General features: G+C 34.7%; 4 protein-coding genes across 4 annotated transcripts; 1 reads left to right on the forward strand and 3 right to left on the reverse strand.

The window, feature by feature from the left end:
• Nucleotides 1-172: 172 nt before the first annotated feature.
• On the reverse strand, nt 173-1,360 carry LOC142973869 (NADH dehydrogenase [ubiquinone] 1 beta subcomplex subunit 2, mitochondrial-like). The gene is made up of 3 exons (XM_076115891.1): nt 1,172-1,360; nt 612-738; nt 173-329 (listed from the first exon to the last, which is right to left on the reverse strand). The coding sequence occupies exons 1-3, from the start codon at nt 1,267-1,269 to the stop codon at nt 243-245; spliced, it is 312 nt and encodes a 103-aa protein (XP_075972006.1). The 5' UTR covers nt 1,270-1,360; the 3' UTR covers nt 173-242.
• An 800-nt stretch (nt 1,361-2,160) lies between these two features.
• On the reverse strand, nt 2,161-3,488 carry LOC142973584 (complex III assembly factor LYRM7). The gene is made up of 4 exons (XM_076115432.1): nt 3,319-3,488; nt 3,031-3,174; nt 2,806-2,887; nt 2,161-2,377 (listed from the first exon to the last, which is right to left on the reverse strand). Exons 1-4 carry the CDS (start codon nt 3,337-3,339, stop codon nt 2,259-2,261), a joined length of 366 nt encoding a protein of 121 aa, XP_075971547.1. The 5' UTR covers nt 3,340-3,488; the 3' UTR covers nt 2,161-2,258.
• A 167-nt stretch (nt 3,489-3,655) lies between these two features.
• On the forward strand, nt 3,656-5,698 carry LOC142973583 (major facilitator superfamily domain-containing protein 9-like). Its single transcript, XM_076115431.1, has 5 exons — nt 3,656-3,850; nt 3,940-4,071; nt 4,177-4,306; nt 4,497-4,715; nt 4,944-5,698. The coding sequence occupies exons 1-5, from the start codon at nt 3,809-3,811 to the stop codon at nt 5,645-5,647; spliced, it is 1,227 nt and encodes a 408-aa protein (XP_075971546.1). The 5' UTR covers nt 3,656-3,808; the 3' UTR covers nt 5,648-5,698.
• Nucleotides 5,645-6,284, reverse strand: LOC142973585 (protein PET100 homolog, mitochondrial). The gene has a single exon (XM_076115433.1). It carries the CDS (start codon nt 6,145-6,147, stop codon nt 5,929-5,931), a length of 219 nt encoding a protein of 72 aa, XP_075971548.1. The 5' UTR covers nt 6,148-6,284; the 3' UTR covers nt 5,645-5,928.
• Nucleotides 6,285-12,679: the final 6,395 nt, after the last annotated feature.

Raw genomic sequence — 12,679 nt, forward strand, 5'->3', positions numbered from 1 at the left:
AAACAACTGAGTGGGAAACCTATTTTTCGTTCGTTCATAATTATTCTTTGATTCAAATAAACTTTTCATGTTTGTCTGTGAGTTTTTAAATATCACAACATTAATTTCCAGTGACTTTCAGGAAAAACACATCTAGAGTCGAGACATTATGAAGAGGACATTTCAATACAACTAAAATTCAATATATTTTATTTAACATCAACATAAATTACAAGAATCTACAGTTTAGGTACTAGGTTTCTTTACTTCTTCAATGGTCCAGCTGAGTCCGGAGGGATGCCAAGTTCTGCATCAGTGTAGGTGCTGGGGTCGACATAGGGGAACTCACCCTGGAAACATTTAAAATATTTATTTTCATTAGTTTTTATATCAATACCAGCTTATAAGCGAGAAATAACATTTCAATAACAGGCAACAGTAATATCCCTCAAAAAATTTGGTTAATCACTTAAATTGCCCAATTAAACAGAGATACACCTCAGTGCAACACTACTACATAAGATCAAATCACTCTTCAATAGGCAGACAAGGCTTAAAAAAAACATATCTATATTATGTGCTACAAACAAAAAAACTTTTTGAAAAATTGAATATGAGAGTATATTGCTTACAATAATGTGTCCAGGTTCAGTAACACAGTGGTACAGGATCCAGTACCAGGCTAGCCCTCCAAGAATCTCAGATAACCATATCGACTTCTTAGAAGGCATGGGAGGAGGCACTCGGTAAGTCCATACTCTGAAAAAAAATTGAAGAATGTACACGAACTTCCGAGAAAATATAGATTATCATAGATTAATAAACAGGAGATGATTATTCCATTACTGTTAGTTAATTCTTTAAGATATCACACTAAGCATCCCATTAAAGGTCATAATTAATTGTTACTAAAAAACAACAGTTACTAAGTAAGTCAGTTAATAAATAACATAAAATCTCAATTTACAGATTTAGAATTGCCTAATAATTGTATACTTCTGAGGAAGCAATTTCTTCTCCTAACCTTTAACCTCAAGACACGAATGAAAATAAAAGGAAAGTATGAGTTTGGGATCTCATGAGACGCATAGGATGCTATGTTATGAGAACTCTAAACTTAGGGTATGAAATTAAGGACAAATATTATCCAAAATTAAATTGTCAACACATAGTGACATAACAACCAGCTTACCCATGGCCTGCATTTCTTTTGCTTTGTTTCACATTATCAGCAGCATTCTTCAAACTCCGGAGGAGCAAAGCTCGTGAAACTAATGTTTTCGTCAACATTATCCTAGTTAATCAAATAATTTTGATTAATTCCAGCCAAAATACTAATTTTTGACAGCTCCTAAATCGCAAAAAATATTTTTCGTCGAGTTCCAGATCCAGATGCCTCTGATTTTAATCTGAGACGAATGATTTGCTGTTTCAGTTACTCTAGTGCAGAAATTCTATACTGGTCCCCTTCGATCTACTACAAACTGACACTAAACATTCATGTTTAGAATATTCTTTTAGTCAAAACTGGAACGCACTCTGCTTGTTTTGCGTTCCTCTACACGTATCAATGATATATAACGGCAATAGCGAAGTTAGAAACGCGGTGCAATAAAATACCAGGTAACAGACCAGTAACAATTACTGTATAATTTAGTATATTTTTTTGTCTCTAACATGCCTTTTATCTTAAAAGGGGGATGTGAAACACCATAAAGCATTCGGCATACTTCACTTTTTACATTACATAGTACTAAGAGATTCGGGTAATCCCATACTCAGGACCACCTCATGCACTGGGGAAAACAAAAATTTAAAATTGTTCTTTACCTACGTTACCATACTCAGGGCAATAACTGAAGAACTATTAAGATAATTGCCCGGCAATTATCTTAATAGTAATACTACATAGTAACCATGTAAAGTTACATACATCTGGTAGCATTTTAGCTTATTAATCATGAAACAGGAAGGGGACAACAAAAGTACTCCACAATTCCACAAGTCTGCATGCCATCTGCTAAACTTTTTAGTCTGTCTACCTGTTGCTGTAAGACATCTAGAAGCATTACTATGCATATTTCAGTAATTTACAACTGTCCAGTAGTGTTTTACATTCATAATCTCATTATACTAAAGTATTAAAAATTTGACATAATTAAAGAGGAAATAAAAACATAGTTTTCTCAGATTCTAATTTATTATTTACAACTAATCAACAGAATATAAAAAAAACATATCCTAGAACTACATACATAAAACTATTTTTATTCTTTACACTACTTATTTTTGGCTTGATCTTGACAGCAAGGCCTGTTAACAGTCCCATCTTCTAATACTGCATTGTCGTCATAAGGTATGTTATCGAATTTGGCTGTATCATCTGTTATCCTGGCCTCTAAAATGAAAAAAACAATACATATAATTAGTTTTTGGCTAACTAACATTTTGATGGTTAAGTACCTACTGTTTAATGTGTTTATACAACATCAGTATCATAACAAGACAAGAAACTCGAAGGGAGAAGAAAAGATGCCGTAGATACTTAATGTTTAGCACAATAGTTATTATAATCACCTTGCCGCAATAACCATAGTGCAGAGTGTGGCGGGTTCTAATCCCACCAGGGACAAATATTTGTGTGATGAGCATGAGTATTTTTCTGAACCTGGTTGTTAATATTTATCTATATAAGTATGTTTTAATAAGTATACAAGAATGTTTCTCAGTTATTTGGTTACCATAGTACAAGCTCTGCTTAGTTTCGAATCAGATAACCGAGTGTGTGTTGTCCCAAAAATATTTATTTATGTAAATACTGCTTACCAAATACACCAGGTTTAACTTCTCTGGCTTGTATTACTTGTGTTCTAAGCTCTACATCAACCTCTCCAGCCAATTTCACCATCTGAAATTATAATTACAACTTGAGGAACACTAGTAAAAATTCTAGATGATTAAGGAGGCATAAGACAAAGAAATACCTCTAGCAAACAGTATCAAATTTTTTTTAATTTTTACTGGTAATAGCTATATTATAAAGATACTCACAGCTTTGATAGCTTCCTCATTAGCAACATGCATATTTTTCTTAAATTCTTCATTGATTTTTAGGCGGCCAGCGACTAGTGCTCGTTCATCTCCAGCAAAAACCTTCATTCTAGTTCTATGTAATTTTTTAAAACTCTGTAGGACCTGAAAAAGTAAAAGTATTCGTATTATGTATAATGCAGTATATTTTATGATAAATTTTGTAGTTAAATAGAACTAGCGGACGCATAATGTACGAAAACAAAATAAAGGATAAAATTGTAAGAAAGAAAATATTTAATTTCTCACCAACGATCTAGTAGAACTCATGATCGTGTTATAGAAAGAATACTGTAGTTATTTCACAGTAAATTATTTATATTTAACAATATTTTGTAAAACTACGCCTTTCGGTCACCAAATCAGCTGTTCTATAGCTACTATCTGTCAAGGTGTCAAGTGTCAATGTAGCGATTGAAGGTTTGCCACTTTCAGTATTTCTTTGTGAGAGAGATGCGAATTACATCATGACAGTACCTATCTGTTCAAAAGTCGAATGAGGGACGGAGTCGAGTCGACAGCTAGCAATAAAAAAAAATGACAATATTGACATTAGATACTTGACAAATGACAAGTCTGACTTGACAACTGTTATCAGTGTTGTGTTGTTGTCAATACAGATGTTCCTATAAATTTTGTATATTAAAATTTGTACATTAATTACCCCGTAATACCACGTAATTGCGTGGTTAACTGTTGTAACTAATCTGATCTGATGCTGTTTTAATAGAAAATTAAGATGTCTTTTACTATTTACCTCCTTCAGGCGGTAGCTTTTGTGGTTGGTTGAATTCATTATTTTATTCCTTTTTTTTCATTGAGTTAATATAATACTAAAGTATTGTGACGAAATTGTGATGACTGTTTCAGGATCTTTTGGCTGTAGGCCTTATAGTACCATTAGTGCCTGCTCATGTTAGAAAAATGGGCGGCAATGAAATATACGTAGGCTTGCTAGGATCAATATATGCCGGGTTCCAGTTAGTTTCTGGCCCACTTATAGTAAGTATATAAACAAATTCTTTAATACAGAATATTTATACTCATTTTGCTTAATACAGATTCCTGTGCTCGATTTTCTTTTAACATCACTAAATTATTTTTCAGGGCAGCTTGAGTGATTTGAAAGGTCGAAAACCAGTTTTGGCTATGACATTACTAGTATGCAGTATAGCATACACTTTACTTGGAGTAACAAATTCAATTTTCGTAATTCTTGCCACAAGAGCTATTTTAGGTAAGTCAAAACCTTGATTGAATAGTCCCGTTACAAAATTGAAGTCATTAGCTGTATGCTAATGTTTAGTGTAAATTGTAATATTTGAGCACTTTTGTCTCATGAGGAAATTTCATTATTGGACCAGATTAATGATCCACTGGCAGCAAAGCAGACTTAATATAAAGTTTTTTTTTATGTTTCTTTTCAGGTGTATTTAAACAAACTCAAGTGTTGACAAAGGCACTAGTGCCTGATTATGAAAAAAATGAACAAAAGCAGGCTGGTATCTATGGAAAGATGGCTGCTATATCAGGAGCAGGCATAACTCTAGGCCCAATGATTGGTGGCCATATAGCTGAGGATCATCCTGAAAATGGCTTCTTGTTGATAGCAGTAATTGTTGGGATATTCTTTGCTATGAACTCTTGTAAGATATTTTTTCAATATAAGTATGATTATGTATGAGTCATGAAATCCTTATCTGCTCTCATAATCTTGCTACAACTACCAAAGTAGCTATGCTACTGCCTCTTCTAATTACTATACATACTCATACAAAGTTAGTACTATTACAAATTAATGTTACCAAACTACAATAACAGCTGCTAAGACTATAATATTATGCAGAATACTAATTTTGCTAACTTTGTTTCAGGTGCTGTATATTTCTTACCAAATCCCATAAGAAGACCATCAAAAAGAAAAGCAGCTGATGAAGAATCACATACTAATTTGATAACCAAGTTATTTATTAGTGTACGTCAATCTTTTGTAGAGTTATATTCCATTAAATGGTCCATATATTGGGATGTATTCATGTTCAAAGCATTAGTAAGCTTTGCGATGGGAGTTTATTATTCAAATTATGCACTTTACCTAAAAACTCAGTATGAACTGTCACCAAAATACATAGGTTACGTAATATCATTCCAGGGTGTAATAGGCTCAATGTGTAGTTATTTTATTAGTTTTATAAATAGTTTTTATATCCATGACAAAGATTACAGTATACGTAATTTCCATGTCTTCCTACTTTTAAGTGTTGCATTAGTAGGACTGATTTTATCTTTTAATGTTTTAGTTTATTGTTTCTGGTTGATACCGTTAGCTATTGGTAATGCTATAGCAAGGCTAGTGACATTAGAGATGGTATTGAAAAGGAGTCATGGGGACCACACGGGAACATTGATTGGAGCTTCAAACAGTGTCAGGTCACTGTCTGGAGTGATTGCTCCAATGGTCTCCGGTCTTATTGTGCAATATGTAGGGATCTCATATGTGATTTATGCTTCCTTCTGTTCCACATTCATTGGAGTAATTTTAAGTTATGGGTACAAAAGAAAAGTAAAAAGGGAATAAATTTTACAAGTATTTATTGGACATGTTATCAAATAAATATGTTCTAAAATATTGACGTCTTATTTTTATCCCATTTAATACACAAAGAAATGCAATATGTTATTTTTAAGTAAGGGATAAACTTACTAGCTTGTTACTAATCTCAATACTTGTAAACACATCTATTCTATCTAATTCAAGTAACTTACACTACTTGCGCATAAAAACACTCTGTTTATGTACAAAACTATATTGAATAATAACATTATAACCTAAGCAATTGTCAACAAATATGATGTAATTTATTCCTTTTCGAGCGCGTCCATTTGTTTCTTCCTCATATCCTTAATAAGTTGCTGGATGGCCTCTCTGTCTTTCATGTTCTCTGGAGGAAAGATTTGCCGCTTAGTGTTTGTCACCCATTCTTCAAAATAAGTCGGCTGATTGAAGAAAAAGAACAAGCCCACTGGAAACGATGTGTACATTGCCATTCTTCCGACTTCTAGTTTCCAGTTACCCATTATGGATACACTGAGTATTAATAAGTTGAATTAAATCTCAATTTAAATGATGTTTAACGTAAATAAATTGGCTAAAAGTACAATATTTTTCCTAGTTTCGATACTTGCCCAGAGAGTGATAGTGTTGTAAATAAAGACACTAACTAGCTATCAAGATAGCTATCGATTATTTTTAATGCAGAAGCTTGAATCGACCAGCTGCAATTTTATTTTTAATAAATTTATGGGCCAGCTTCAATAAAGTTACGGTGGATGGATTTTTTTTTTGTAAATAATCCACTTAATATTAATTCTGGATAAAAAAACTCATCTTAAACTAATTACAAGAATTTATCGAATCGATTTAAAATCTGAAAGTAAACAAATCGATCGCGAGTAATTTTTAAATTGGCGATTTATTTATAGCATTGGCGTTAAGCACCTCACTAAAATTTTATAGTGTCCTGTCACTGTCAAAATATGACATAGCTAAGCAAGCATGTCAATGATGGTTTTAAATATTTTATCTGTAGTTAGAAATAGTTTGAACAATCGTATTTTTAGATAATTCCAGATTCTAAACTGTAATACAAAAATCTTTAAAATATGTTTTTTTTCAATTCATAACTACTTGGTTCAATAATCACTACATAATATTATAATAATTTAATGTCGTGGATGGCTAAATAGCCTTATATGTAGAAGTATGATATGTGAATGTTCACATAACAGCATCGTAGAAGAGCAATCTTAGACAAATCATGCTTGAGTAGGTATATACGTATATGTTATAAATTATGTCTATATACCTACCTACCTTTACTATAAGCAGCAGTATCAAAGTTTAATTTCAAGGAAACAAAAAACATCAACAAAATAAATAATAACTAAAAAACATTCAATCTTCCATGTTGATGGCGAATTACTTGGTCGAGCGTCATCGGGCAGCGGTCGGTAAATTGCATCGCTATTACAGGAATTTACGCCGTGTAATAGCAGCCATTACGAACCCTTCCTATCTCATTGCCATGCACCCTAGTAGGACTAGAATAATGCAACAAAGCCTCAAAATGAGTTTTACATTATTTGCGCGCGAATACTTTTGCGGTTTCGGCCTTCGGATGAGATGCAAAAGTGCAAGGTGAATAGATGATTTCTCTAAGGCATTATTTTTTGTAATAGAATATACTGCGCTTTTTTAATATTGCGTAGGTACAATGAAGTCAATTTGAATTGATTCGATTTTTAGAACCATAGATGTTCTTTCTGTTAGGTTTTCTGTGTTAGGAATTGCCTAACTACCTAGTGTATCTACCCTATAGGTACCCTACTAAGTAATAAAGTAACTACCAATTAAGTAGAGCTAGTAGAATAGTTTGGTAAGCTTTATCGTAGGTACAACATGGCCAGTCGAGTCATTAATGATAATGCTCTTCTTCATAGCAATTTAAATGAACTACATCAGAGTTATTGGACCACCCAGGCTTATTACGGCCACAGTTAATTTATTACGAACAACTGCTTTGGCGCATTCATTGCTCACATTACACTAGTTGAAGAAATTGCCGTTGATTGTAATGTGTCTAACACATTATGTGTGATACCATCTAATTCATTATGATTGTTGGGTGCAGAGTGTTGATTCAATGATTTAGATTTCGGGTAGTTCTTCGATTGAAGACACCATTTGCCTAAAATTGCATTAATTTTGTGGCTTGTGATACACTTAGCTGTAATAGCTGTAAAACAGTCTTCTTAGTTTGGTTCTGATTCTGACATTTCGTTTATTCTAAAAGTATTATTTATAAAGAATACTAAATATTTATTACGAGAACTCAGGTACTGTAAGTATTCTAATCTACATTAGTACCTAACTACTTACAGAATGTTGTGTCTAATTCTAAGCGGACTAAAAAAATATTTATTTTTCACATAACTTACCTACTGCAGCAAATTTTCAATAATCTTAAGGATGTGTTATTAAATTGCAAATTAATTAATTCTGTTCCTTATACCTAATCTGTCGTGTGCACAATTTCAAACCCGTTAATACGAGACATACGAGTCGCGGAGTCCTACGCTTATTACTAAGAACCGTTAAAACTCCTCGGCGGACACATAAAGATGTCCTTACTAGGAGTAGAATTAATTGATCACCGGTTGGCTGGTTCCACGCCACCGGCTTTGCGCATACGAGACGTGGAACCGTGTTAGCCACGCTCGTAAATTGTCATATTAAGTGGCGCTTAATTTATATACAAATCGGCTTACGACTTTTGGTTTTGCATTAAGACATTATGGACTATGAAATTGAGCTATACGTTATATTTGCTTAATGTTTTGAGTATTGAGTTTCATTTCCTTGGTTTTGCGATCAGAATGACACAAACGTGGTTTTAGCAATGTGCCAGGACTGGCATCGGCGCTTCCGTCTCACGCAATACTTGTTTCAAGGAATCGGCCGGTCCATATCGGATGGTGTAGGGCGAGGTTCGCGATTATTCCGTACGATACGAGCTGTCTACGCGGCAGGAACAACATGGCAACTGTAATAACATTTGAAATAGTGTAGCGGGGAGCGCATTACGGACTCGGGCTGGTGTATTACCTATCAGATGCCGCGCAGTCCGGAACGTGCCGCGTGCTAATGTGGACCCGGCACGATTCTGATTTGTTATCTGCCGTATTGAAACCGAAACGTACTTACCTACTGTTACTATACAAGTCCTTTTATATAATTTGTCTTTCGATTAACTGCTTGTTTATGACAAGTGAGTAATTGGTCCAATAAGTTCAACTACCTTTTTAGGATTCAACACTCTTTAGGAAAATGGAAATTTTCATCTGATGAAATTTACGTGTCCGTCAGGATGAACCATCAATTATATTCCTTGCTTATACAGCAAAATGGGTCCTAGGATCCTTCTCTTATTAAGAAGGGAACATTCGTCTAAAACATAGTCTACTATGAACTAGCCACGATAATTTACCCCTGTTTCTTTCTAGGACCAACACGCGAAATATGATGCAACAGGCTAGTATCACCATTGTCCAATCGTTAAATACAAAGAAGCGATGCTTTGTCTGTCTAACCGTACTTTCATTACGCCACTTGACTCCACTTGAGCTTCTCCGCATTACCCGGATCACGATGTTCTTTGTCATCATTGGTATCAATGTCATTGTCAATACGGGAACGATTAATCGAACGACGCCGTTGATTTCAATCGATTATACTTTATCGGTTTTATACAACGTGTCCGTTTTCAATGGATTCAGAAGCTCGTGATTGAAGGCAACTGCGGTGAATGATCAAATATGATATAATACATATCGACAGTATCGACGTATCGCGGCGTTTTGCCAATTACTGCCCGTCCGTATCTGGATCTTGAATAAGAATATTTTCCTTTGAACGTCTTTGAACAGAAAGTTTAACATGATAAGGATTCCGCAGGAGCCTGCTATTGCGTGTTGCATGTGTACGTCCCACACGCAAATGATTGGCAATTTTCGACCCGTTCATTGCTTAATCCACAGGCTGTTTTTTCCTTGATATGTTTTGATTTCGGCCAGTCCCTTCGCCGCTCCCTTAACAATAAATAAAAGAAAGAGTTTAATTTATTATCGATGTCATTGAAGTACATGTCATTTGCATTTAACGTTTTGAAATACTTTTACGACTCACTTACACCGTATATATCGTGAGTAGATAGCTATAGATGCATATATGTATGTTCGTGTAGGTACTTGGTTACGAAAGTTATCAACCAATATTCAGTCCATAATAAAATATTTTACGTTTTTATTGTAGGGCGAACCGCGAGCTCTCAGCAGGGGTCAGTGTCGAATCAAAACGATTTCAATTTGTGCTATTGCATAATTTTGGGGAACTAAATAATTCATGTAACGTTTGTACGAAGAATAACATTGAAGATGTTAGATAAAACTTCCCAAATATTACGCAATGGCCTGTACGACCTTGTACTGCAGTTTGCAATCAATGTTTTGGTGTTGGAGTCTCGCTGTTTATCTTTCATGGATCACTTTCGACCTTAAGTTATGGCACGAATTTTATATTTCAAACAATTCACCGGACGTTCAGTATTTGTGATCGATTTTTACACTTTATTTAATTGTTGTTTTTTGTGAGTCAAGGTAATTCAAAACTTCACACGATTTCGGTACCAATATTTATCTTCTAATCTATTGAGCTAATGAGTCTAGATATCTCCTCAGAGTTAAAGGTTAACTTAGGAGTAAAAATTTAGGTAAATAAGTAGGTTTTGCTTAGTCGAATATAGATAAAAGTTTAGAGATTTCTACATACCTATTTAATTTTGTTATTAAGTATGACTTTACCTCTGTTATTTTTGCATTGTTTCGTTTTGTAGGTAAGGACATGATAATGATACAATGCCTTTCGATTGGTTATATAGATGACAATAAAGATATTTATTACAGGTATTACGAAAATTACAAATAAGGAAATAACAGATCAGGCGTTAATAAAACAAACAGCGTATAGAAATCTCTAGGAAATGATCATTTCAGTGCCTTGCTTTTGTTTCCTTCCCTTTCACTGGTCACCGCCTACGGCTGTTTTGATTTAACACCTGATCTTTTTTATACTGATATAAAACTATATAAGTACCTAAATGAACAAAAAAACAAGCATATTGTTTATATGCTTGTTTTTTTGTATAAACCCTAAAATTGACATTCAGCTGGTCAATAATTGAGCAATAAGGAATATCTGTTATTACTCGAAGGCGAAAAATAACATTAATTTTACAACATCATTCTGTATTCCGGGTTCTACGAAGCAAAAACAGGAAGCTTAACTTAAGCAATTTGGCCAGAGTACCTGTATTTGAACATTCGGTAATGTGGACTCAACCGCTGGGAAAGTTTAATTCATAGTCATTTAAAACTCCACTTCGCCTCGGACCGTACAATTTGTTGATGAATATTTAAAGCGTTAAACACACAGTTTTAGTAATGTTCGTCACTCGATGGCTTATAATACCATCTGTAGCCCTGTAGGCGCCCATAGCCGGTTGCGCTCACCGGTCGGTAAACGATCTGTGGGTTAAGCAAACCTTGGCGCGGTCATTCCATAGATGGGTGACCGCATAGTGGTATTTGAGCTGGGCGTCTCCGTGCTTCGGAGGGCACGTAAAAAGTCGGTCCCGGTTGTTGTCAATTAAGACAACAGTCGTTAAGCCACGTCAAAGGCCTTTGGGCGGCTTGAACAACTTTGACACTAGGTTGACCACTAACCATACGATAAGAAGAAGAATACCATCTGTATGAATGTATTGCAAAACGTAAGTAAATGTCTTTATCATTCGATTTTATGACATAGTGATTGAAAGTAATGCGTTGTTTTAAAGACCGCCGATTCATCAATTGTCACCAAGTTGAGTACTTTGCCGGGGTCAATTGCATGTAATGTTATCATTTACCTTCGTTTATAATGCATTTCCTTTGCATATTATTGTTAATGTATATTCCTGTATATTTTTCGAGAATTAACTCGTTCTGCACGTAATAACAGTTTGTACTGGCTGCATTAAACTCGGTATCACATTACATTTTCTGTTTAATTAATAATGTCAATCATGATTAGGTATTCATAATAGTACAACTTTTACATGAAAAAATGAAGTTGACTGTCTCCGTGGCTCAGTGGTTTAGGTCGCCACGCCACCAATGCGTCGGGAGGTCGTGGGTTAGATTCCCACACGGGACAATTATTTGAGCGATCCACAAATATTTGTTTCGGGTCTGGTTGCATTTTGTGTCCGTTGTTTGTATTATTGTAAAAGTCCCCGCGGCACAAGAGCAATTCTTAGTGCGCGAGTTGTCTTTTTGAAAAAAGCAATAAAATAATAACCTCCTTTTTTATTTACCTAAACTCCTGGGCATATTATGCAAAGCCATTTTTTTCGACGAAATTAAATAGATTTTATCGATCGCAGAAGAATAGATTTGAAAACACCATTATAGCGCGAGGTGTATAATCTATGACACCGAAGGGAGGGCTTTGATATTCAAATTGGTTCAGAAATCAGGCGCGTCATCTCGCTCTATAATGAGGCGTGGAATGACAAACTACCCTCTTTCATCACCGCCCACTAATGGTCAATATAATGAACACTGGGAACGTTAACATCCGTATCCGGCAACTTATGATAAATGCAGATGCGAGCGATACTGTAACCTATTCTATTGTGCAGTTTTTGTGCTCTGAAGGATTTCCCACGATCACATAGGCCATCGAAATAATAGACGGAGAGTATTCGTGACCGAGCGTTATTTATCAAATAAAAATTATTGACGTATTAAACAGTGAAACATTCTTATATTGTAGCTTGTAAATAAAAATAAAACATGCGCATTTTTATTGCGCCTAATGTGTAAAAAGTTTGATAGGTGCATAAGACACTACATACTCGTATATTATTAAGTACATCCGAATACGCCTACATTTACATCACGGCATACTTACAGGTCTACAGGGTTCCATGCATACTTTATTAAATTGAAA

This window comes from Anticarsia gemmatalis, chromosome 6 (genome assembly GCF_050436995.1).
Source record: "Anticarsia gemmatalis isolate Benzon Research Colony breed Stoneville strain chromosome 6, ilAntGemm2 primary, whole genome shotgun sequence".
NCBI classification, from domain to species: domain Eukaryota; kingdom Metazoa; phylum Arthropoda; class Insecta; order Lepidoptera; family Erebidae; genus Anticarsia; species Anticarsia gemmatalis.